We start from the raw sequence: 27,001 nt of genomic DNA, 5'->3' as shown, positions 1-27,001 counted from the left end.
TGACGCCTCCTGTGAGTCACTGAATTGGGGGGGGGCTTTTAGCAAGATTGGCACCAGTTGATTTGAAAGAAAGACTATTTTTTGTGCACTACCCCTTTAATCGAGTTAATGACGTTGCACCCCCATAAGTAACTGCCGCTCGGTATAGAGTCTATGCAGAGTGATCATTTTCTATGTCATTGTATTTTCTGATATCACAGGAAACCTTGCAGAGCGGGTAGCCGAGATCCGGCAATGGGACAGGTAAGTATTACCGACATGTCGCCCGCAGCCCCAGCAGCCTGGCCCAGTATACTATTATCCCAAACACCTTTAAATACAAAAACTCCAGACTAGACCCCCTAAACATATACCGGCCCAACCCTTCTATCGCATACACAAATGTGGATACAAATGTAACAATATTTGAAATGCGTCGGTATATTGTGTATGAACGGTCGTTGTTTGGGGGCGGGGGGGGTCTCTGTAGACGTCGGATGTGGCCCCCATTGTGTTTGGTCTTTTTTTCTATCCATCGAGTATAAAGCAAAGAATAAGAAATGTAATGTTTCTCATCCTAAATGTCACACTGCGACTTCCTCAGATGATTTCTTTCATAGTCCATGAAAAACAAAATGTTGAAAGGGTCTGTGGGAGTGGAGAGAAAGGGCCATTGTGCGGCCGTGCGGCCCCAGCGCTCACTGGATTTGCCCCCGTCTGGGTTTGACCACTTCTCTGTCTTGTAGGATCATGAATTCATTATTTGTCCCCTTTGGAAGTGAAGAGCGTCCGTTCCCTCTAACCCCGGTGATGAGACCAGACAAAGCCCCCGAAAGCTGCTGGAGCCATTGGGGCCGCAGCGAGGAATGACGGCCGTAAGGCGGCTGATCTAAGGGTCTTCATCTGGGAATATTTTCCTGCTTTTATCTTCAATATGTTTCTGTACTGGAAAAAACGTGGAGCGTATGAGCTGGAGACCCTCCCCACGTCCCTGACCGAGCTGGGCTACAGTGCGGTGGAGCGCTTCTCCTGGAGCTCATCCCTGGATATCATTGAGGATCTGGCAGGTAGGTCACATGACTTCTATGTATCTGATTGTATCATGTCTTATGGCACCTGGCTTTCCCAAACTCCTGAATGGAAATGAGCTTAGTGACAGTTCTTCTCCCTCATTTCCGGACTGCCTGTTCATCATGCACTGTTCTATTGTGTATAGCATATACTGACAGTTCTTCTCCCTCATTGCTGGATTACCTGTCTATCCATGCACTGCTCTATTGTGTGTAGTATACAATGACAGTTCTTCTCCCTCATTGCCGGATGCCTATCTATCCATGCACTGCTCTATTGTGTGTAGTATACAATGACAGTTCTTCTCCCTCATTGCCGTATGCCTATCTATCCACGCACTGCTCTATTGTGTGTAGTATACAATGACAGTTCTTCTCCCTCATTGCTGGATTACCTGTCTATCCATGCACTGCTCTATTGTGTGTAGTATACAATGACAGTTCTTTTCCCTCATTGCCGGATGCCTATCTATCCATGCACTGCTCTATTGTGTGTAGTATACAATGACAGTTCTTCTCCCTCATTGCTGGATTACCTGTCTATCCATGCATTGCTCTATTGTATATAGCATATACTGACAGTTCTTCTCCCTCATTGCTGGATTACCTGTCTATCCATGCACTGCTCTATTGTGTGTAGTATACAATGACAGTTCTTCTCCCTCATTGCCGTATGCCTGTCTATCCATGCACTGACAGTACATCATTGCAGTGCTACAATTTTATATACAAAAATATTTGGTTTCTTTATTAATCTATGTAACCATGACAAGGGATAATCCTCTATGTCTGCGGATTCTTTACTGTAAGAGCAGTAAAACTATGGAGCTCTCTATATTCCTAAGAGTAGTGAGACTATGGAGCTCTCTATATATTCTTTACTGTAAGAGCAGTGAAACTATGGAGCTCTCTATATTCCTAAGAGTAGTGAGACTATGGAGCTCTCTATATATTCTTTACTGTAAGAGCAGTGAGACTATGGGACTCTATATTCTTTACTGTAAGAGCAGTGAGACTATGGGACTCTCTATATTCTTTACTGTAAGAGCAGTGAGACTATGGGACTCTATATTCTTTACTGTAAGAGCAGTGAGACTATGGGACTCTCTATATTCTTTACTGTAAGAGCAGTGAGACTATGGGACTCTATATTCTTAACTGTAAGAGCAGTGAATGGGAGTGAATGTCTTTCTTATAAAATACATTACAAGTAACACGCTCTCGGTTTCTGGTGATTGGAGATTCTGGGATTTATTCCAATTGCCAGATACAGGAAGGAATTTTACCCCCTGTAAGGGGTTATGGGGTAATTGGCATCTGTGCCATACATGCTGCTCTTTCCTCTGGATCAACTTTGTAATATTATAAGTCTAATGGGATTATCCAAGATAAGAAAAAGCACAGCTGCTTCTCTGCAAAAACAGCGCCACCCCTGTCTTCAGGTTGCGTGTGGTATTACAATTCACTTCATTCACTTCAAGGGAACTGAGCTGCAAAATTGCACCCAACAGGAGACAAGAGGCGCTGTTACTTGATGAAGGCGGACGCCTGGAAAAACCCTTTAACTTCATGCTCTCTTGTTTTCTTTCCACCATATGAACTGTGTAACTATTTATCCCTACGTGTGTCCTGATCCGTGATGATGCCGGGGGACCACCGTAGTATCAGCAAAGTGTATCCTGAATCCCCCAACTATAAAGTGACCAGAGCACAAACATTTTTTTTTAATCTAGAAAACTACCATCCAAGCCTTACTGGCGCATTTCAGATCCTTGTCCAGATCTCATAACCATGTGATCTGAAACGCGTCAGTGCTGTATTTCTGGATCTCTAACTTGCTCTTACTCTGATATCAGAACAACATCAGGGGAGGTGTCAGATGAATTGTTGTTATTGAGGTGTTCAGACAGCAAGGCTCACAGGAGCGGGGACTCCCCTCATATTGACATGAATCTCTGCTCTAAACCGGAGCTCCTGCACAGTGATGTCCTCTCTCTCCTTGCCCGGGGATGGGAGGACATTACTGTGCAGGAGCTCTGGGGCTGCTCTTCTCCTCCTGGGGTGCTGGTAGAAAAAAGTGTATTGGGGGTCGGGGGGGGGGGGGGGATTTAGGGGAAGCCACTGGCCACTGTATTTGGGGTGACCCAAGCTCCTGCACAGTGAGGTCCTCCCTCCCCAGGTGGCCAGCACACTCAGCTGCATAGGAAACATGCCGGCCGCCTGAAGAGGGAGGACATCACTGTGCAGGAGCTCGGTTTAGAGCAGGGATTCCTGTCATTATGATGGGAGTCCCTGCTCCTTTACAGTAAGAAGTGGTTCACGATGCACTGATACTTGCTAGAACACACAGCTCAATTCTCGTAGTCTTCCATAACCAACTGAGTTAGAGAACAGAGGTTTAACTGTAACTAGTGCTTCCAGACTTGGGCTGGCTTGGGCCTTCTTGTCTTCTGCCGATACTTGGCCGCGGTCCCCCCCCCCCCCGATGCTCCTCAGATACGATTTGTTCCTGTTAGTGAGATCAGATACTTCTCATGTTTATTTCATGTCGGGTGGAAGAATATGAATCCTTGAAAGACGGATGGAGATTTACCGGTAAGAAGGTCTAAAGCCGGCGTTCAGCTGGCACAGGAATGGGGGCTTTTCTATTCCACGTGAGGATCTGGTTAGATAGTCCTGTAATTCTCCCGCTGATCTGATGTCTGATCTGCTCAAGGTTACGTAAAGTGCGGAGCGCCAGGACATCTCGATGACCCCCTCTCCCTCTTCAGGACACCATTGTTTGACAATCCCAGCCTTGTATAAGGAACCTACCCCAGCCATGCACTGGTCACTGGGGGTCACCTACTGCGGCAAACATCGCCCCTATAGGGAAAATGTGATATTACATGGCTCCAATCCAAATAAATGGATGACCTTGTCATGGATGACCTTACTCATCCTCTGGTTACTAGAAGGGCATCCTGCGCCTTCATTCCCAATGGAAGATCTGAATCTAGGAAAAACGCTGCTGCTTTCTTTCAGAAACAGCGCCACTTTTGTTCAGGTTGTATGTGATATTGCAGATTAGTTCTAGGGTGTAATACCACAAACAACCAGGTGTGGAGCAATTTCCAGGAGGAATGACATGTCAGGGAGACCGAGACAAATCCGAAAAAGAAGTCTGCCCATAATCTACGTCCATGCCTGTCTAGTACGGACGGACTCGGAGCAGAGATCGCGGACTTCTCTCGGATCGTTCTTCGGATTGGTCTCAGTCTCCAAACTTTTGACGTGTCTCTATGACAGCTAGACTTTAATCTATGAAGAATACAAGTAGTTACTATAACATATGGGGGCAGATGTGTCAATGAGTGGGCCTGTGGTCGGTGGCTGATCAGCTGATGATCGTTGTCTCTAATACACCGAGTGATAATCGTCCGAATTTACCAGATTTGGCCGTTTATTGGTCTCCATACCTTTCCCTGTTGGGATCCAATCTCCAGCATTCTCCAGGGACTTCAGGGAACTCTTTTATATAACATCTGCACTCCATGCGGGTCTCCTCCTCCAGGACTACAACACCCATCATCTTTATGGAGGTCACACATGGATATGCCGAGAATCACTAACAGATGCGGGCTTCACCTCTAAGGCACTTGACTATAGGGGTCCCCTGCCTGATCTGGAGTCCCTCTACCCCCACATCTAGTTACCTCCACTTCTCTTTGACCCACATCCATCAGACATCTATGGCGTCTCCTATCTCTCTGAGATGGGACTATCCCTTTAAGCATCATTGCCCCATAGGCCGGGACTATCCCTTTAAGTATTATTGCCCCATAGGCGGGGACTATCCCTTTAAGCATCATTGCCCCATAGGCCAGGACTATCCCTTTAAGCATCATTGCCCCCCAGGCTGGGACTATCCCTTTAAGCATCATTGCCCACCAGGCCGGGATTATCCCTTTAAGCATCATTGCCCCCCAGGCTGGGACTATCCCTTTAAGCATTATTGCTTCCCAGGCCGGGACTATCCCTTTAAGCATCATTGCCCCCCAGGCCGGGACTATCCCTTTAAGCATCATTGCCCCCCAGGCCGGTCTGACCCCCCCACCCTTCCTGGCGTTACTGTTTTATTAACCTCCAGGTATATTGTATGTGGGTGTAATAACGCCGCACGGAGCTCAGAGTCCGGACTCACAGACACCCATAGGCGACTGCCGAAGATCAAAGCCGATCCATGTGTTTATAAAGTGATGATTTAGTCGCAGCACTCTACGTCAGATAAACGCCGGCTCTAAGTTGTATAAATCTCCAGAGCAGGATGAATGATGATCCGCAGGGATCGGGGCGTCCGTAAGGCCGGAGCTTCCTGTATAACTCTGCCCGCTGTTTGTACAAGAAGTGTAAATATTCAGACAAAACTTTATTCATTTTATACCCAAGTAATCCGCATCACTCACATGGAGGCATCGCTCACACTTGGTGGTAGTGATATGAGGCCTGAGGCATCGCTCACACTTGGCGGTAGTGACATGGGGCCTGAGGCATCGCTCACACTTGGTGGTAGTGATATGAGGCCTGAGGCATCGCTCACACTTGGCGGTAGTGACATGGGGCCTGAGGCATCGCTCACACTTGGCAGTAGTGACATGGGGCCTGAGGCATCGCTCACACTTGGCGGTAGTGACATGGGGCCTGAGGCATCGCTCACACTTGGCAGTAGTGACATGAGACCTGAGGCATCGCTCACACTTGGCGGTAGTGACATGAGGCCTGAGGCATCGCTCACACTTGGTGGTAGTGACATGGGGCCTGAGGCATCGCTCACACTTGGCAGTAGTGACATGGGGCCTGAGGCATCGCTCACACTTGGCGGTAGTGACATGGGGCCTGAGGCATCGCTCACACTTGGCGGTAGTGACATGGGGCCTGAGGCATCGCTCACACTTGGCAGTAGTGACATGAGACCTGAGGCATCGCTCACACTTGGCGGTAGTGACATGAGGCCTGAGGCATCGCTCACACTTGGCGGTAGTGACATGGGGCCTGAGGCATCGCTCACACTTGGCAGTAGTGACATGGGGCCTGAGGCATCGCTCACACTTGGCGGTAGTGACATGGGGCCTGAGGCATCGCTCACACTTGGCGGTAGTGACATGGGGCCTGAGGCATCGCTCACACTTGGCAGTAGTGACATGAGACCTGAGGCATCGCTCACACTTGGCGGTAGTGACATGAGGCCTGAGGCATCGCTCACACTTGGTGGTAGTGACATGGGGCATCACTCACATGGAGGCATTGCTCACACTTGGCAGTAGTGACATGGGGCCTGAGGCATTGCTCACACTTGGTGGTAGTGACATGGGGCCTGAGGCATCGCTCACACTTGGTGGTAGTGACATGAGGCCTGAGGCATCGCTCACACTTGGCAGTAGTGACATGGGGCCTGAGGCATCGCTCACACTTGGCGGAAGTGACATGAGGCCTGAGGCATCGCTCACACTTGGTGGTAGTGACATGGGGCCTGAGGCATGGCTCACACTTGGCGGTAGTGACATGAGGCCTGAGGCATCGCTCACACTTGGCAGTAGTGACATGGGGCCTGAGGCATCGCTCACACTTGGCGGTAGTGACATGAGGCCTGAGGCATCGCTCACACTTGGTGGTAGTGACATGGGGCCTGAGGCATCGCTCACACTTGGCGGTAGTGACATGAGGCCTGAGGCATCTCTCACACTTGGCAGTAGTGACATGGGGCCTGAGGCATCTCTCACACTTGGCGGTAGTGACATGGGGCCTGAGGCATCGCTCACACTTGGTGGTAGTGACATGGGGCCTGAGGCATCGCTCACACTTGGCGGTAGTGACATGAGGCCTGAGGCATCGCTCACACTTGGCGGTAGTGACATGGGGCCTGAGACATCGCTCACGCATGTCGGAGCTGTCCAGAGCAGTAGAGGTTTTCTATAGGGATTTGCTGCTGCTCTGGACAGCTCCTGACATGGACAGAGGTGGCAGCAGAGAGCACTGTGTCAGACTGGAGAGAATACACCACTTCCTGCAGGACATACAGCAGCTGATAAGTACTGAAAGACTGGAGGTTTCTTAATAGAGGTAAATTACAAATCTGTAACTTTCTGAAACCAGTTGATTTAAATATATAATATACCACTTTAAGCGTAACTCCTGATGGTGGGCGACCTCTCATGGTCTGAGGGGTTCACATACTTTTTTACATTCTCTAAGCTTACAAATAATCCACAACCACCTAAAATATGTTTTTTCTCCCCTTCAGGAGCAGCTTTTCCTTATTGTGCAGAAGAATAAGGTCATTCTTGCCCCATTAGTCTCCAGTAATTGGCGGCTCAATGAGCGCCTTGTGCCCCCTCCCCCCGCCCCTTATTGTTTTATATGAAAGAATTCCTTGTGCGCTGGAAATATTATTCATATTAAAATGAAAATGTATCATGTCTGCGTCCAATACAGTCCGGCCACCGGCATGTGAGTCCTCTTTGTGGCGGCCGGGCACAGGCCTGTATTGTCTCATTTGCACATGGCTTTAAGCCGTGGGTAGAAAAGCTTCTCAGTATGCGCATAACTGCGAGGAATCCTGCCCGATTGTGCTGAGCTCTGTGCACGGCGGATTCCATAATGGAGACGGCGGAGGTAACAGCTGGGATAATGTTTCCCTTTCTGGTTACACGACGGAAGCCGCAGCGTTTCCTGCAGTAACTGATCAGACAGGAGCTGAAATCTCCCAGCAGCTCCTCCTTGTTCAGTGTCTGGGTAGACAACGTGCAGTAATCGTTGTCTACCCAGTTAAAAAGGTCACCCAGCTTTCCCAGCATCTTGTAGTCAGTATGATGGAGGTCACCCAGCTTTCCCACCATCTTGTAGTCAGTAGGATGGAGGTCACCCAGCTTATCCAGCATCTTATAATCAGTATGATGGAGGTCACCCAGCTTTCCCACCATCTTGTAGTCAGTTTGATGGAGGTCACCCAGCTTTCCCACCATCTTGTAGTCAGTATGATGGAGGTCACCCAGCTTTCCCACCATCTTATACTCAGTATGAGGGCGGTCACACAGATTTCCAGCATCTTATACTCAGTATGAGTGAGGTCACACAGATTTTCAGAATACGTATACTCAGTATGAGGGAGGTCACCCAGCTTTCCTAGTATCTTGTAGTCAGTATGACGGAGGTCACCCAGCTTTCCCAGCATCTTATACTCAGTATGATGGAGGTCATCCAGCTTATCCAGCATCTTATAATCAGTATGATGGAGGTCAGCCAGTTTTCCCACCATCTTATACTCAGTATGATGTGGTCACCCAGCTTTCCCAGGATCTTGTACTCAGTATGATGTAGGTCACCCAGCTTTCCCAGCATCTTGTAGTCAGTACGATGGAGGTCACCCAGCTTTCCCAGCATCTTGTAGTCAGTATGATGGAGGTCACCCAGCTTTCCCACCATCTTGTACTCAGTATGAGGAAGGTCACACAGATTTCCTAGTATCTTTTAGTCAATATGACTGAGGTCACCCAGCTTTCCCAGCATCTTATACTCAGTATGATGAAGGTCACCCAGCTTATCCAGCATCTTATACTCAGTATGATGGAGATCACCCAGCTGTCCCAGTATCTTGTAGTCAGTATGACGGAGGTCACCCAGCTTTCCAGCATCTTATACTCAGTATGAGGGAGGTCACCCAGCTTTCCCAGCATCTTATACTCAGTATGATGGAGGTCACCCAGCTTTCCCAGCATCTTATACTCAGTATGATGGAGATCACCCAGCTGTCCCAGTATCTTGTAGTCAGTATGACGGAGGTCACCCAGCTTTCCAGCATCTTATACTCAGTATGATGGAGGTCACCCAGCTTTCCCAGCATCTTATACTCAGTATGATGGAGGTCACCCAGCTTTCCCAGCATCTTATACTCAGTATGATGGAGGTCACCCAGCTTTCCCAGCATATTATACTCAGTATGATGGAGGTCACCCAGCTTTCCCAGCATCTTATACTCAGTATGATGTGGTCACCCAGCTTTCCCAGTATCTTGTACACAGCATGAGTGGGTTAATGTGGTTGACCTTTGGCCTCATCGCTGGCGTTCCTCTCTGGATACGTGAACACCTGACATTTTCATCATCTGCTTTTCAGTATTGAAGCTCTGAGTGTAATAATTCTGCAATCTCTGCGGATTCCCTCTAAGTCCAGTAGTGATGGCGTCGGCTGCGGCTCTGATCCTCCCGGGCTCCTTCATCTGCATCGCTTCAGCTCGTAAATCTCCTCGCGGCCGTTCCCCGCAGGATTCGGGAGAGATTGCCTTTTTATCTGCACGGCCCAGAATTACTGAAACATCAAAAGGATTTTTGAGGGATTTTTTTCCGTCCTAAATTCCCCGAGCGCTTTTCTTCGCCGACTGATTTAGACATGAAAGTGAAGGAGCGGGTGAGATTCTGCGTAATTATATTCACTGTTATTACTCGTCCGTTGCGTCGCTGTCGCTGTGAAGGAAGACACAGACCACGAATTAGGTGTAAGCTGGAAACAATGTGGACGCCGAGACCCCCCACCATATTATACCTCCCCTCACCTGGATCCCAAAAGCAGGATCTGCTAAACCCCACCCCCAGGAATCATAAGCTGTCCCAAAAAACCTTTATATACAGTGTATAGGAAAGCCTTACCTAACAGAGATCCCTACTGATCAACATATGAATTTGAATTTTAAAGGGGTTCTCCGTCGAAAATCGTATTCTTTCAAAACAACTGAAAGTTATTCAGATTTGTAATTTACTTTTTTTTTTTAATTTCCAGTCTTAGTACTAATCAGCTGCTGTTTGTCCTGCAGGAAGTGATGTATTCTCTCCAGTCTCTCTGTTGCCACCTCTGTCCATGTTAGAAACTGTTCAGAGCAGCAGCAAATCCCCATAGAAAACGTCTCCTGCTCTGGACAGTTCCTGACATGGACAGAGGTGGCAGCAGAGAGCACTGTGTCAGACTGGAGAGAATACACCACTTCCTGTAGCACCTACAGCAGCTGATAAGTACTGGATATTTTAAAAAAAGAAGTAAATTACAAATCTCTGGCAGTTTATGACACCGGTTGATTTTAAAGAATTTTTTTTTCGTGCTGAACTCCCCCTGCTGATAGCTCCCTAGTGGGCGCAGGGCACCGAGGATGATGGTATGTCTCTTACCTTCGTCCTCTGCGCCGTTCCCGCAGATTGCCTCTGCTCTTATTGATAGATAAGAGTAATAGAGTATTCTAATAGACCGGACGCCCAGGGAAGGGTTAATTCCAGCTTCATCCGTCTCTCCTTCAGGGATGATCCAAGTTGCTGTCCGCCTTTCTGGAACGCTGCGGATGATTATCACTCGGTGCGTTCCTATATTTAGTCTTGTCGGAGACAATATGACAACAATGCTGTCACCTTCACCAGCAGATTTAGGCTTTTTTAGATCGGATTGAGGGAAATATATTCGGCAAAGACAAAAATTTTCCACCCTGAGGATTTCAAAAGTATTTTTGACATATTTAGTCAACACTGAGCAGCGGTGGAGAGGACGGAGCCGGAGCCGCAGATCATGGAGGCTTCTCAATGATCGGAGCTCAAACTCTTTCACAATCCTATTGTGCCTGTATAAAGGAGTGTCTATGAATGTCATATACAGTGCCCAGGGCCCGCTCCGGGTATACCTGCATTTATTGACCCCTCTTTATTTTAAATTCTTCCTTTGATCATCAGTAAGCATACCCCTCCCTCCCCATCATGGATCAAAGGCCCATAATTAGAAAATTAAGCTTATTTCTTCCAGAATGGCGCCACCCTTGTCCTCAGGTTGTGCATGGTATTACATCTCTGCTACATTCATGTCAGTGAAATGAAGCTGCAATACCACACACAAACTGAGGACAGACGTGGCGCTGTTTCTGGAAGAAAGCAGCTATGTTTTCCTAATCTGGCGGGCACAGTTACAGAGCTGTGTTACATAGAGAGTGATAGGTTATTTATAGTTCATGTCTGTGGCTGCAATGCAAAAAAGATAGCTTTGATTGCCCATCTAAAAGAGTCAAAAAGGCGTGGCCAGGGAACCGGGGTGCCCGGGACTGCAATGTCTCTCCCCACTTCGTTTGCTTCTCTGCTCCCTTCAGCTTTGAGTGACAGGTAGGGCTGCCAGGTCAATGGCGCCTGCCTCTCTGAGCCCTGCCTGCCACTTAAAGCTGAAGGGAGGACCCAAGCACTTGTGTGCCCTGGCTAGGCTCGAACTGGCCCACCGGGGAGCCGGGAAATCCCCCAGTAGGCCCTCCCCCTCATGCGCCCTGAGCAGGAGACGGCGGCCCTCACTGTTTAGCAGCTCCAGGACTGACATTCATTCCCCAGCACTGCTGCACACTCCTGTCATCCTGGTCACCAATTGCCTCTATATAGTAACCTGTATTGTACAGAGGCAGGGAGTGACCAGAGTGACAGGCAGCAGCATGTAATATGGAGCAGAGAAGCAGCACAGCCCCCCTCCTCTCCCCCTGCCCCTCTCCCACCTCCTCCTCTTAGGCGCCTCCTCTGCTCTATGTGCTGCTGCTGGCAGTCGGGACCCAGGGAAAGGGTGAGAGGCTGCAGCACAGTGCGGACATGGAGCAGCTGGAGCTGCAGGCCTCACAGTATGTGAACCCTCCCTGGTGCTTTCCTGTACAATAGGTAACACTGTGTGTGTGTGTGTGTGTGTGTATTGTGCATGTGTGTGTAACATCTATGCATATATGTAATGTTCATTTCCTGTCTATGATGTGTGTATTGTGCATATTTGTGTAACATGCATGTAAACAGGTTACCAGCACTAATATATAAGCTGTATGTATGTGTTTACCTATGTAATGTGCATTTGTTTCTATCTGTGTATGATGTGTGTATGTGTATAATGTGTGTATGGTGTGTATAAGTGTATAATGTGTATATGTGTATGTGTATGATGTGTGTATGTATATGACGTGTGTATGTTGTGTGTATAAGTGTATAATGTGTATATGTGTATGTGTATGATGTGTATATGTGTATGTGTATGATGTGTGTGTATGTGTATGATGTGTATATGTGTATGATGTGTGTGTATGTGTATGATGTTTATGTGTGTATGATGTGTGTATGTGTATGATGTGTATATGTGTATGATGTGTGTGTATGTGTATGATGTGTGTGTATGTGTATAATCCATGTTCAGCTGCCATAGAGTCATAGAGACTTAGCAATAGTTTTGATCCATCAGGGAGATGACACTGTGAGTCAGGGTGTCAGCCAAGTGCTCATTCAGCGCTCTCTCCCCGCTTGTTCTCCTGATCGCTAGTGATCTGAACCCTCAGACCCCGATCACATATATGATTCCTGTCTACAGTATGTGGACCCATTCAAGTCTATGGGTTTATGTAGATAACCATGGATGCCATGGCATGTGGCCATAAAAAATAGGACATTCCATTATACGGTCCAGATTGCGGTGCGGTTAATCGACTTGCGTAGTCTGTAATGGTGGCAGCATGCGGAGTGTCATCTGTGTATTATAGACGGATACACGGATGTGACCAAGAGGATGCACTTTTATTATAAAAACTCTTGAAATCTCCACTACAACTTTAGTCTTCTAGTACTTATCAGCTGCTGTATGTCCTGCAGAATGTGGTGTATTCTTTCCAGCCTGACACAGTGCTCTCTGCTGCCACCTCTGTCAATGTCAGGAACTGTCCAGAGCAGGAGAGGTTTTCTATGGGGATTTGCTGCTGCTCTGGACAGTTCCTGATATGGACAGAGGTGGCAGCAGAGAGCACTGTGTCAGACTGGAGAGAATACACCACTTCCTACAGGACATACAGCAGCTGATAAGTACTGGAAGACTTGAGATTTTTAATTAGAGGATTATTACAAATCTATATAACTTTCTGCCACCATTCCCAGAGCGCCCCTTTAAGTATTTAGCAAGACCAGTTTATTAAAGGTATGTCAAAATAACTTGGAAAACCCCTTTAATTCTCAGTTACCGCTCCCCCTATATTTCAGGCCTGGTCTCTTCCGGATATTCTCTTCCGCCGTGTGAACAATGGCGCGGCGTCTGTAATGTTTATGTAGACGGAGGAGCGTACATTAATGATATCGAGCAGGCACAGTGACTCACTCCCGGGACGGACTCCCATCTCCGCTCCCGTGCGTCGCCCGCTCCTCTTATACTGCTCACAATCTATTGATCCCTACTAGAAACTAATGTTTTTTTGTGATTTTTTTATTTAATTTTAGATCAGTTAGACTTATTTTTTCTCTTTTTATTTATTTTTATCCTATTTTTATTTATTAGAATTATTATTGTTATGTATATATATTTTTTTACTATGTAAATCCATTGAGTGCGGACGGCGATGAGCGGAGAGTCCAGGCGGCTTCCTAGCTCCATTTTTCTCAGGCTCAGGGAGAGATAAACACACATTGCAGTCAGTCTGCATCTCTCCAGACGGAGGATTCCAGCCCTGCCGGGTGCGAATCGCTGCTGCTGCTGCTGCTGTGACGACCGCAGATCTAGAGCAGAAATTACAAGCCTGACGCTAAATGGGTGAGTGATACAATCCCGGCGACACACATTCACCCGTCACCCGGGGAAAAACACTCGAAAGATTCCTGCATTAGGCCGAGTGCTGACAGGTCGCTGGTGGTGGTGGTATGCTTTTGGCTTTTACTATACCTTTATGCAGACATAGAATTTATGGTTAATGTTGCAGATTTAGGGCAGTGGTGTCTGACCTGTGGCTCCTTAGCTCCTCAGCCTTCCGCTTGCTGGGAGTTGTGGTTTTACAAAAGCCTAGTAGCCACGGGTTGGACACCACTGCTTTTTTTAAGGTATATTGTCTTCTTTTATGTTCTCCTCTATTACCTTTAGGTCAGTGTCACACATGGCATTGTACACAAAAAAAGCACCAAAAATGAGTTTTTATAGTTAAAAAACAATATTTTGTTGCTGTTTTTGTGACGTTTCCCCTGACTTGTTGTGCATTTCCGGGGCCTGTGTTGCTGTGTATGTTGGAGCAATATAGTTAGGCCACCTCTGTGCTCCCGTATAGTAGTTGAGCTCCCTTTTCGGCTCTCATATGGTAGTTAGGCCCCCTCTGTGCTTCCATATAGTATTTAGACCCTGTGGGCTCCTATATAGTAGTTAGGCTCCCTCTGTGCTCCAATAAAGTAGTTAGGCCCCCTCTGAGCTCCTATGTAGTAATTAGACCCCGTGTGCTCCTATATAGTAATTAGACCCCCTCTGTGCTCTTATATAGTAATTAAACCCCCTTGTGATCCTATATAATAATTAGGCCACCTGTGTGCTCCTATATAATAATTAGACCCCCTGTGTGCTCCTATATAGTAATTAGACCCCCATGTGATCCTATATAGTAATTAGGCCCCCTGTGTGCTCCTATATAGTAATTAGACCCCTGTGTGCTCCTATATAGTAATTAGACCCCCGTGTGCTCCTATATAGTAATTAGACCCCCGTGAGCTCCTATATAGTAATTAGGCCCCCTGTGTGCTCCTATATAGTAGAGAGGGGAGAAGAGGGGGAGAGGTGGGGGCGCCTCCTGGTGCAGTAAAAGATAACCAGAGTAGCAAACACAGGGGAGGGAAAGTGTTGCACTCACCTGGTACAACTTGAGAAAGGCCACCTTATACTTGGCGGCCGAAACGCGTCGTGATTCTAATAAATACCCTTTCCATGAGATAACCGCTTCAATCTGTGGTCTACTGAACATCTGCGCCCTATCCAAGCCGGGACCCCACATGGTCCTAAAGCCCGTTACGGCTGATTTACTTCTTCCTCCTATATAGTAATTAGACCCCCGTGTGCTCCTATATAGTAATTAGGCCCCCTGTGTGCTCCTATATAGTATTTAGACCCCCCTGTGCTCCTATATAGTAATTAGGCCCCCTGTGTGCTTCTATGTAGTAATTAGACCCCGTGTGCTCCTATATAGTAATTAGGCCCCCCTGTGTGCTCCTATATAGTAATTAGCCCCCCCCCCGTGTGCTCCTATATAGTAATTAGGCCCCCTGTGTGCTCCTATATATATAGTAATTAGGCCCCCCTGTGTGCTCCTATATATAGTAATTAGGTCCCCTGTGTGCTCCTATATATAGTAATTAGGCCCCCTGTGTGCTCCTATATAGTAATTAGGCCCCCCTGTGTGCTCCTATATATATAGTAATTAGGCCCCCCTGTGTGCTCCTATATATAGTAATTAGGTCCCCTGTGTGCTCCTATATATAGTAATTAGGCCCCCCTGTGTGCTCCTATATATAGTACTTAGACCCCCTGTGTGCGCCTATATAGTAATTAGGCCCCCCTGTGTGCTCCTATATATAGTAATTAGACCCCTGTGTGATCCTATATAGTAATTAGACCCCTGTGTGCTCCTATATAGTAATTAGACCCCGTGTGCTCCTATATAGTAATTAGGCCCCCTGTGTGCTCCTATATAGTAATTAGGCCCCCTTGTGTGCTCCTATATAATAATTAGACCCCCTTGTGTGCTCCTATATAGTAATTAGACCCCCTGTGTGCTCCTATATATATAGTAATTAGGCCCCCTTGTGTGCTCCTATATAATAATTAGACCCCCTTGTGTGCTCCTATATAGTAATTAGACCCCCTGTGTGCTCCTATATATATAGTAATTAGGCCCCCTGTGTGCTCCTATATATAGTAATTAGGCCCCCTTGTGTGCTCCTATATAGTAATTAGACCCCCTGTGTGCTTCTATATAGTAATTAGGCCCCCCTGTGTGCTCCTATATATATCATAATTAGACCCCCATGTGCTCCTATATAGTAATTAGGCCCCCTGTGTGCTCCTATATATATAATTAGGCCCCCTGTGTGCTCCTATATATATAGTAATTAGGCCCCCTGTGTGCTCCTATATATATAGTAATTAGGCCCCCTGTGTCCTCCTATATATATAGTAATTAGGCCCCCTTGTGTGCTCCTATATAATAATTAGACCCCCTTGTGTGCTCCTATATAGTAATTAGACCCCCTGTGTGCTCCTATATATATAGTAATTAGGCCCCCTGTGTGCTCCTATATAGTAATTAGACCCCTGTGCTCCTATATAGTAATTAGACCCCCGTGTGCTCCTATATAGTAATTAGACCCCTGTGTGCTCCTATATAGTAATTAGACCCCCGTGTGCTCCTATATAGTAATTAGACCCCCGTGTGCTCCTATATAGTAATTAGACCCCTGTGCTCCTATATAGTAATTAGACCCCCGTGTGCTCCTATATAGTAATTAGACCCCCGTGTGCTCCTATATAGTAATTAGACCCCCGTGTGCTCCTATATAGTAATTAGACCCCTGTGCTCCTATATAGTAATTAGACCCCTGTGTGCTCCTATATAGTAATTAGACCCCTGTGCTCCTATATAGTAATTAGACCCCTGTGTGCTCCTATATAGTAATTAGACCCCTGTGTGCTCCTATATAGTAATTAGACCCCCTATAATTATAGTATGAAACAAAACAACAAGCTCTGTGTATATGAAATCCCTCTATGTTATGGAGAATTAGACCCCCCTGGTGGGGAAATGTGTTTGTGAATTTGGTGCAACGGCTATATCAGAGTAATGATGTCACACAGCTATCTCCGAGTAATGATGTCACACAGCTATCTCAGAGTAATGATGTCACACAGCTATATCAGAGTAATGATGTCACACAGCTATATCAGAGTAATGGTGTCACACGGCTATATCAGAGTAATGATGTCACACAGAAGTATCAGAGTAATGATGTCACACGGCTATATCAGAGTAATGATGTCACACGGCTATATCAGAGTAATGGTGTCACACGGCTATATCAGAGTAATGATGTCACACAGCAGTATCAGAGTAATGTTGTCACACGGCTATATCAGAGTAATGATGTCACACAGCTATATCAGAGTAATGATGTCACACAGCAGTATCAGAGTAATGATGTCACACGGCTATATCAGAGTAATGATGTCACACAGCTATATCAGAGTAATGATGTCACACAGCTATATCAGAGTAATGATGTCACACAGCAGTATCAGAGTAATGATGTCACACGGCTATATCAGAGTAATGATGTCACACAGCCATATCAGAGTAATGATGTCACACAGCAGTATCAGAGTAATGATGTCACACGGCTATATCAGAGTAATGATGTCACACAGCCATATCAGAGTAATGATGTCACACAGCAGTATCAGAGTAATGATGTCACACAGCAGTAATGCCTGAGATGCGATGCTTATAATAAATTCTCTTTATATGGTTGCGCGCTGCAGTCTAGTGTTGTCTGTAGCCACACTGGTACGATCTTTGCACTTTATACTTATCATCTGCGCTTGCTGTCTGGCCCATGCTGGTCCCTTTGTGTTATATCCTTACATTGATCCTCGGGGAAGCAGAGTGATGTCTGTGTGAGAGTCTACAAGAGACCTGTGCACAACTTCAAGAGGTGAATGAGTGCGAGAATATTGTGGCTGCACCTTAGTAATGTAATAGAGTAGTGATGTCACCTATCCATAAGTTACAGAGAAGTGATGCCACAGAATAGTGGTGCCAGCCAGCAGTGACATCACACAGCAGGATTACACAGTAGTGATGTTACCCGTCCAGGATATCATATAGTTGTGATGTCACACGTAGCTATAAGTCATTGCAGAATAGAGATGCCACAAAATAGTGATGCTTCATAGAAGTTATGTTACACACTGATGATGTCATAGAAAATTAATATTAGCATTAGCAGTGGTCGTATTACTACACAACTATTATATTACATACTGCTGGTGTCACTCAGAGTAGTGATGTCACAGAGTAGTGATCTTACATGGTAGTGATGTCACAGGTGATATTACATGGTAGTGATGTCACAGGTGATATTACATGGTAGTGATGTCACAGGTGATATTACATGGTAGTGATGTCACAGGTGATATTACACGGTAGTGATGTCACGGTGGTGATCTTACATGGTAGTGATGTCACGGTGGTGATCTTACATGGTAGTGATGTCACGGTGGTGATCTTACATGGTAGTGATGTCACGGTGGTGATCTTACATGGTAGTGATGTCACGGTGGTGATCTTACATGGTAGTGATGTCACAGAGGTGATCTTACATGGTAGTGATGTCAAAATGGTGATCTTACATGGTAGTGATGTCACGGTGGTGATCTTACATGGTAGTGATGTCACGGTGGTGATCTTACATGGTAGTGATGTCACAATGGTGATCTTACATGGTAGTGATGTCATGGTGGTGATCTTACATGGTAGTGATGTCACGGTGGTGATCTTACATGGTAGTGATGTCACGGCGGTGATCTTACATGGTAGTGATGTCACAGGTGATATTACACGGTAGTGATGTCACAGAGGTGATCTTACATGGTAGTGATGTCACAGAGGTGATCTTACAAGGTAGTGATGTCACAGGTGATATTACACGGTAGTGATGTCACAGAGGTGATCTTACATGGTAGTGATGTCACGGTGGTGATCTTACATGGTAGTGATGTCACAGAGGTGATCTTACATGGTAGTGATGTCACGGTGGTGATCTTACATGGTAGTGATGTCACAGAGGTGATCTTACATGGTAGTGATGTCACAGGTGATATTACATGGTAGTGATGTCACAGGTGATATTACATGGTAGTGATGTCACAGAGGTGATCTTGCATAGTAGTGATGTCACAGTGGTGATCTTACACGGTAGTGATGTCACAGAGGTGATAATACACGGTAGTGATGTCACGCTGAGTAGTGATGTCACAGAGGTGATCTTACACGGTAGTGATGTCACGCTGAGTAGTGATGTCACACACTAGTGACGTCACTCTCCTGACACAATGGTGTCGGAATCTGAGGGCTCTGCTGTCATCCTTGTTCCCATCCTCAGAACTGTCGCCTTTATGTCTTGTAGATGAGCGGGCAGCGACCGAAGATAAAGTCCTGATCTGTGATAATTCTGACTGTATCGATAAAAGACGAGCGACCAAGGTAGGTGCCCAATGTGTGTGATAAGTCTGTACAAAGTCCAGTCTGCTTCTGGGAGTTGTAGTTCTCCAGCAGCCCAGGTGTGTGGTTGCACAGGTGACGCTCACAGTCGCTTTGTATGTCACCCAGATGATTTTGCTGGGAAATCCCTGAATTGAAAACGAGATGCAAATGTGGTTGCGGCCTGGAGTCGGCGTCTGGCTCAGCGTCAGCCACATGCAGATTTCTTCCTGTTTGAAAATGAGCGAAAATTATGATCAGTGATCCCGCCGAGGCCGGATATTACCGTCTGTATCTCCTCAGGCCCCTGCGGGTATTATCACCGGGACCTTCAGGGGTCTGAGTATCGGGCCGCAACATGGATGACGAGAGGCCGCAGTATCATCACCACCTATCTATCTATCTATCTATCTATCTATCTATCTATCTATCTATCTACCTATCTCCTATCTATCTATCTATCTATCTCCTATCTATCTATCTATCTATCTATCTATCTATCTATCTATCTATCTCCTATCTATCTCCTATCTATCTCCTATCTATCTATCTCCTATCTATCTATCTCCTATCTATCTATCTCCTATCTATCTATCATCTATCTCCTATCTATCTATCTATCTATCTATCTATCTATCTATCTATCTATCTATTATCTATCTATCTATCTATCTATCTATCTATCTATCTACTATCTATCTCCTATCTATCTATCTATCTATCTATCTATCTATCTATCTATCTCCTATCTATCTATCTATCATCTATCTCCTATCTATCTATCTATCTCCTATCTATCTATCTATCTATCTATCTATCTATCTATCTCCTATCTATCTCCTATCTATCTTCTATCTATCTATCTATCTCCTATCTATGTCCTATCTATCTATCTATCTATCTATCTATCTATCTATCTATCTATCTATCTATCTATCTCCTATCTATCTATCTATCTATCTATCTATCCATCTATCTATCTATCTCCTATCTATCTATCTATCTATCTATCTATCTATCTATCTATCTATCTCCTATCTATCTATCTATCTATCTATCTATCTATCTATCTCCTATCTATCTATCTATCTATCTATCTATCTATCTATCTATCTCCTATCTATCTATCTATCTATCTATCTATCTATCTCCTATCTATCTATCTCCTATCTATCTATCTCCTATCTATCTATCTATCTATCTATCTATCTATCTATCTATCTATCTATCTCCTATCTATCTATCTCCTATCTATCTATCTATCTATCTATCTATCTATCTATCTATCTCCTATCTATCTATCTCCTATCTATCTATCTCCTATCTATCTATCTATCTATCTATCTCCTATCTATCTATCTCCTATCTATCTATCTCCTATCTATCTATCTATCTATCTATCTATCTATCTATCTATCTATCTATCTCCTATCTATCTATCTCCTATCTATCTATCTCCTATCTATCTATCTATCTATCTATCTATCTATCTATCTATCTATCTATCTCCTATCTATCTATCTATCTATCTATCTATCTCCTATCTATCTATCTATCTATCTATCTCCTATCTATCTATCTATCTAATATCTATCTATCTATCTATCTCCTATCTATCTATCTATCTATCTCCTATCTATCTATCTATCTCCTATCTATCTATCTATCTATGTATCTCCTATCTATCTATCTATCTATCTATCTATCTATCTATCTATCTATCTCCTATCAATCTATCTATCTATCTATCTATCTATCTATCTATCTATCTATCTCCTATCTATCTATCTCCTATCTATCTATCTATCTATCTATCTATCTATCTATCTGTCTATCTCCTATCTATCTATCTATCTATCTATCTATCTATCTATCTATCTGTCTATCTCCTATCTATCTATCTATCTATCTCCTATCTATCTCCTATCTATCTATCTATCTATCTATCTCCTATCTATCTATCTATCTCCTATCTATCTATCTATCTGTCTATCTCCTATCTATCTATCTCCTATCTATCTATATACTGTATTATAAATGTCCATAGGAACAAACCGGCAGCGGAGCAGTTACCATGGCAACCAGTCAGCTTGAAAATGAAAGCTGGAATGTGATTGGTTGCTATGGTAACTGCTCCTCTGACCAAGGTTTGAGGTCGGAGGGGTGTAACAGTCAAGGGGACCCCCACCCCCATTTATATATGAATCAATGTATAATATAACAGTAGTGATGTCACACAACAGTGGTCGCATATAGTAGTGATGTCACACAACAGTGGTCGCATATATTGCGGTGATGTCACACAACAGTGATCGCATATAGCAGTGATGTCACACAACAGTGGTCGCATATAGTAGTGATGTCACACAACAGTGGTCGCATATAGTAGTGATGTCACACAACAGTGATCGCATATAGTAGTGATGTCACACAACAGTGATCGCATATAGTAGTGATGTCACACAACAGTGGTCGCATATAGTAGTGATGTCACACAACAGTGATCGCATATAGTAGTGATGTCACACAACAGTGATCGCATATAGTAGTGATGTCACACAACAGTGATCGCATATAGTAGTGATGTCACACAACAGTGGTCGCATATAGCAGTGATGTCACACAACAGTGGTCGCATATAGTAGTGATGTCACACAACAGTGGTCGCATATAGTAGTGATGTCACACAACAGTGGTCGCATATAGTAGTGATGTCACACAACAGTGGTCGCATATAGCAGTGATGTCACACAACAGTGATCGCATATAGTAGTGATGTCACACAACAGTGATCGCATATAGTAGTGATGTCACACAACAGTGATCGCATATAGTAGTGATGTCACACAACAGTGATCGCATATAGCAGTGATGTCACACAACAGTGGTCGCATATAGTAGTGATGTCACACAACGGTGGTCGCATATAGCAGTGATGTCACACATCCGTGATCTCATGTAGTAGTGATATCACACAACAGTGGTCGCATATAGTAGTGATATCACACAACGGTGGTCTCATGTAGCAGTGATGTCACACAACGGTGGTCTCATGTAGTAGTGATGTCACACAACAGTGATCGCATATAGCAGTGATGTCACACAACAGTGGTCGCATATAGTAGTGATGTCACACAACAGTGGTTGCATATAGCAGTGATGTCACACAACAGTGGTCGCATATAGTAGTGATGTCACACAACAGTGGTCGCATATAGTAGTGATGTCACACAACGGTGGTCGCATATAGCAGTGATGTCACACATCAGTGATCTCATATAGTAGTGATGTCACACAACAGTGATCGCATATAGTAGTGATGTCACACAACAGTGATCACATATAGTAGTGATGTCACACAGCAGTGATCTCATGTAGTAGTGATATCACACAACGGTGGTCTCATGTAGTAGTGATATCACACAACAGTGGTCGCATATAGTAGTGATATCACACAACGGTGGTCTCATGTAGCAGTGATGTCACACAACGGTGGTCTCATGTAGTAGTGATGTCACACAACAGTGATCGCATATAGCAGTGATGTCACACAACAGTGGTCGCATATAGTAGTGATGTCACACAACAGTGGTTGCATATAGCAGTGATGTCACACAACAGTGGTCGCATATAGTAGTGATGTCACACAACAGTGGTCGCATATAGTAGTGATGTCACACAACGGTGGTCGCATATAGCAGTGATGTCACACATCAGTGATCTCATATAGTAGTGATGTCACACAACAGTGATCGCATATAGTAGTGATGTCACACAACAGTGATCGCATATAGTAGTGATGTCACACAGCAGTGATCTCATGTAGTAGTGATATCACACAACGGTGGTCTCATGTAGTAGTGATATCACACAACGGTGGTCTCATGTAGCAGTGATGTCACACAACGGTGGTCTCATGTAGTAGTGATATCACACAACGGTGGTCTCATGTAGCAGTGATGTCACATAGCCATAACTGACAGTTGTAATGTCACAGAAGTTATTCTACACAGTAGTGATGTCACACAGAATGATCTCATATAGCAGTGATGTCACACATCAATGATGTCACAAACCAGTGATGTCACACAGCAATGATGTCATGCAATAGTCCTGCCCTAGAATAGTGATGTTATATAGTAGTGATGGAACACATTGGTGACATCACTGATATAAAAAACCACCACGGAGACCCTGGAGCGCCCTGTGAGGAATCTTACATACTGGGGCTCAGTAGTTGTAGCCTCCACATTATTATTGGAAAAAGGTAAAAGAAAAATGTAAAGCGAGGAGGCCCCTTCTGCCCCCGTGGTCAGGTGACAGGCAGCGCTGTAATTGGCTGACCACCTAGATTACCGGGATGTGGGATCTGAATTTACCAGAAGTGACAAGGACTCGGCCTAATCCACTTGTCTCTTATTGTGGAGCTTAGTGGATTTAGGGCCGGTTATCTCACCAGGGATCATACGCCACCACCACCGCCGCCTCTTCTGAATAGTAAAAACAGCAAAACCTCAGACGGCCCATGTCTGTCTGCAACATGGAAGACAACGGTGACAAGGTAGGAGACAGGACACTGCTCTGTGGTATTATATTATTACTACCTCAGTATTATTATACCGGGATCTCATCGTGGGCGTCCATTGTGGTCACCATGTATGCACGAAGAGGATGACCCCCGGTCCCCACAATCCCCTCATCCTATAGCTGACCACACATAGGACATACTGGTCCAAATGGTCAACGGGAACTTTTCCCCATTGTTAACCACATAAACTAGACAATCCATTCTGGTTCTGATCCACCATGTTGGGGGTCTATGTACAGGATGGGGGTCTATGTACAGGATGGGGGTCTATGTATAGGATTGGGGGGTCTATGTATAGGATTGGGGGTCTATGTACAGGATGGGGGTCTATGTACAGGATGGGGTCTATGTATAGGATTGGGGGTCTATGTACAGGATGGGGGGGTCTATGTACAGGATGGGGGTCTATGTATAGGATTGGGGGGTCTATGTACAGGATGGGGGGGTCTATGTACAGGATGGGGGTCTATGTATAGGATTGGGGGTCTATGTACAGGATGGGGGTCTATGTATAGGATTGGGGGGTCTATGTACAGGATGGGGGGTCTATGTATATAAGGGGGATCTATGTACAGGATGGGGATCTATGTATAGGATTGGGGGGTCTATGTACAGGATGGGGGGTCTATGTATATAAGGGGGATCTATGTATAGGATGGGGGGTCTATGTATATAAGGGGGATCTATGTATAGGATGGGGGTCTATGTATAGGATGGAGGTCTATGTACAGGATGGGGGGGTCTATGTATAGGATGGGGGTCTATGTACAGGATGGGGGGTCTATGTATAGGATGGGGGGGTCTATGTACAGGATGGGGGTCTATGTATATAATGGGGGGGTCTATGTAAAGGTTGGGGGGTCTATGTACAGGATGGGGGGTCTATGTATAGGATGGGGGTCTATGTACAGGATGGGGGGTCTATGTATAGGATGGGGGGTCTATGTATAGGGTGGGGTCTATGTACAGGATGGGGATCTATGTACAAGATGGGGGTCTATGTACAGGATGGGGGTCTATGTACAGGATGGGGGTCTATGTACAGGATGGGGTCTATGTATAGGATGGGGGTCTATGTACAGGATGGGGATCTATGTACAGGATGGGGGTCTATGTATAGGATGGGGATCTATGTACAGGTTGGGGGTCTATGTACAGGATGGGGTCTATGTATATAATGGGGGGTCTATGTACAAGATGGGGGTCTATGTACAGGATGGGGGGTCTTTGTACAGGATGGGGGTCTATGTATAGGATGGGGGTCTATGTATAGGATGGGGGTCTATGTACAGGATGGGGATCTATGTACAGGATGGGGGTCTATGTACAGGATGGGGGTCTATGTACAGGATGGGGTCTATGTATATAATGGGGGGTCTATGTGCAAGATGGGGGGTCTATGTACAGGTTGGGGGTCCAATAATTGTTTTCTCTTCCACTTAGCACAGAAGAAGGGTCTCTGGATCTTTCTTAGATTTGTGGCATTGGGGTCACCCTGGTCTGAGCTCTCACTATCAGTGTGCGCCATTATAGCCACAGTGGAGGACCCCGTGGTGCTGGGTGGTCTCTGGTGGTCTATGGCACCTTATAGAGTTGTGTAGAACATCTTATTCTTGTCACCATGCCTGATATGGAAAGCAGATTATAGATACGGCTTATTTGTTGCGTAGGAGAACGTCCATCTCCACGGCCAAGGAATAGGTTGGATGACGGGCTGGGCCCAGTCTGTGTAATAGGAAAATTGTAGCCCCATATGGTGCATAAATCATACTTCTATATAGTGTCTGATAACAGTAGATAATATTACAGTGTAGTGCTCATCTAATAGTGCCGTACAGTAAGTGTCCCCAGTAGTTGCTGCTGTGATGATACAGGATGAATCCCCCCGCTCCCCCCTCTGGGCAGAGTTACTTGTCATGTGGCTGAGCTGTAGTTTCCTACCACAGGATGCAGGTCTGATTGGAGATGTGATAGCTGTGAACTATTAGTCCCAGATACTAGTTGGAAGTTGAGAGGACGTTGCGATGCTCGGCCCCTGCAGCCACAGAGATCTCACTATGAGAGATGAAGCAGCGGATCCTTCAGATACAGGTGAGAAAGCGGCTGCCTGGGCGGCTGCCTGGGCGCCAGGTGGCTGGCGGCTTATACACAACTAGCTATCCCTTCATTGGAAACATTTTGCCTATGTCCACCAGTAGGTGGCAGTATAAAGTACCCCAAACCTAAAGGGGTACTCCAGTGAAAAGAGATTGTTTTTTCAATCAACTGATTTCAGAACGTTATACAGAGTTATAAATTACTGTTTTACTATTTAAAAATCTCCAGTCTTCCAGTACTTATCAGCTGCTGTAGGTCCTGCAGGAAGTGGTGTATTCTCTCCAGTCTGACACAGTGCTCTCTGCTGCCACCTCTGTCCATGTCAGGAACTGTCCAGAGCAGGAGAAGTTTTCTATGGGGATTTGCTCAGACATAGATTATTTCTTACAACTAGGCTGGATACATTTTATAGGTTACTGCCCCTTTAACATAGAGCAGAGAAGCCTGGAACAGAAGCGTTACGACCCTAATACTAACATGGCGGTCTGTCCTCACGCCACCCACCGCCCCATCATCTCCTCACAGGATAATATAAACCTGCTCTATAAACACTGGGCTCGTCTTACAGCCACACAGATATAGTAATAATAATAGTATACGCTGTATTCATGCCGAGAGAGATGGCGGAATCTTATACAAGACCGCAGCGGATGACACACACAGGAGACGACGATCAGCAGAGATGATCAGCAGACAAAGCTGAGGGGTTAAACTGTATAAAAACAAAAGGAACGACAAAGACATAATAGTAAGGCGCCATATACATGTGTGACCAAACATCCTGCAGACTCCGTATATCATGTACAGGGAACGGAGACTATAGAGGGGGCAGGGAGCGCAGCTCTGGAGTATAATACTGGATATAACCGCAGACTAGTACAGGATCAGTAATGTAATGTATGTACACAGTGACCCCACCAGCAGAATAGTGAGTGCGGCTCTGGAGTATAATACAGGATCAGTAACTCAGGATCAGTAATGTAATGTATGTACACAGTGACCCCACCAGCAGAATAGTGAGTGCAGCTCTGGAGTATAATACAGGATGTAACTCAGGATCAGTAATGTAATGTATGTACACAGTGACCCCACCTGATATCTGTATACCAGGGAGGGGGGTCTCAGCAGTGACCTTTCAGCGGGGTCAGTGTAACCATGTGATAGTACCGCTATGCTCTGTGCTCTTGGATTTGTTACAGTGTATCA

The 27,001-nt window shown here is 45.4% G+C and overlaps 1 protein-coding gene across 2 annotated transcripts in view; it reads left to right on the top strand.

The window, feature by feature from the left end:
- The first annotated feature begins 918 nt into the window (after nt 1-918).
- PLEKHG5 (pleckstrin homology and RhoGEF domain containing G5) overlaps nt 919-27,001 on the top strand; it is a 189,548-nt gene continuing 163,465 nt past the window's right edge. Inside the window, exons 1-2 of one of the 2 annotated variants that reach the window (XM_069948999.1) lie at nt 919-1,046; nt 19,037-19,113. Coding sequence is in view for 1 of the 2 variants with exons in the window: in XM_069949000.1 (XP_069805101.1) it covers nt 13,634-13,637; nt 19,037-19,113 (81 nt within the window). In the remaining variant the exon portion in view is untranslated. Of the gene's footprint in view, nt 1,047-13,535; nt 13,638-19,036; nt 19,114-27,001 lie in introns of those variants that run through there. The other variant, XM_069949000.1, reaches the window with a different exon arrangement.

Source organism: Dendropsophus ebraccatus, chromosome 12, assembly GCF_027789765.1.
Source record: "Dendropsophus ebraccatus isolate aDenEbr1 chromosome 12, aDenEbr1.pat, whole genome shotgun sequence".
Taxonomy (NCBI): domain Eukaryota; kingdom Metazoa; phylum Chordata; class Amphibia; order Anura; family Hylidae; genus Dendropsophus; species Dendropsophus ebraccatus.
Note: the sequence above shows the minus strand (reverse complement) of the source record. Positions and strands in the feature narration are given on the sequence as shown.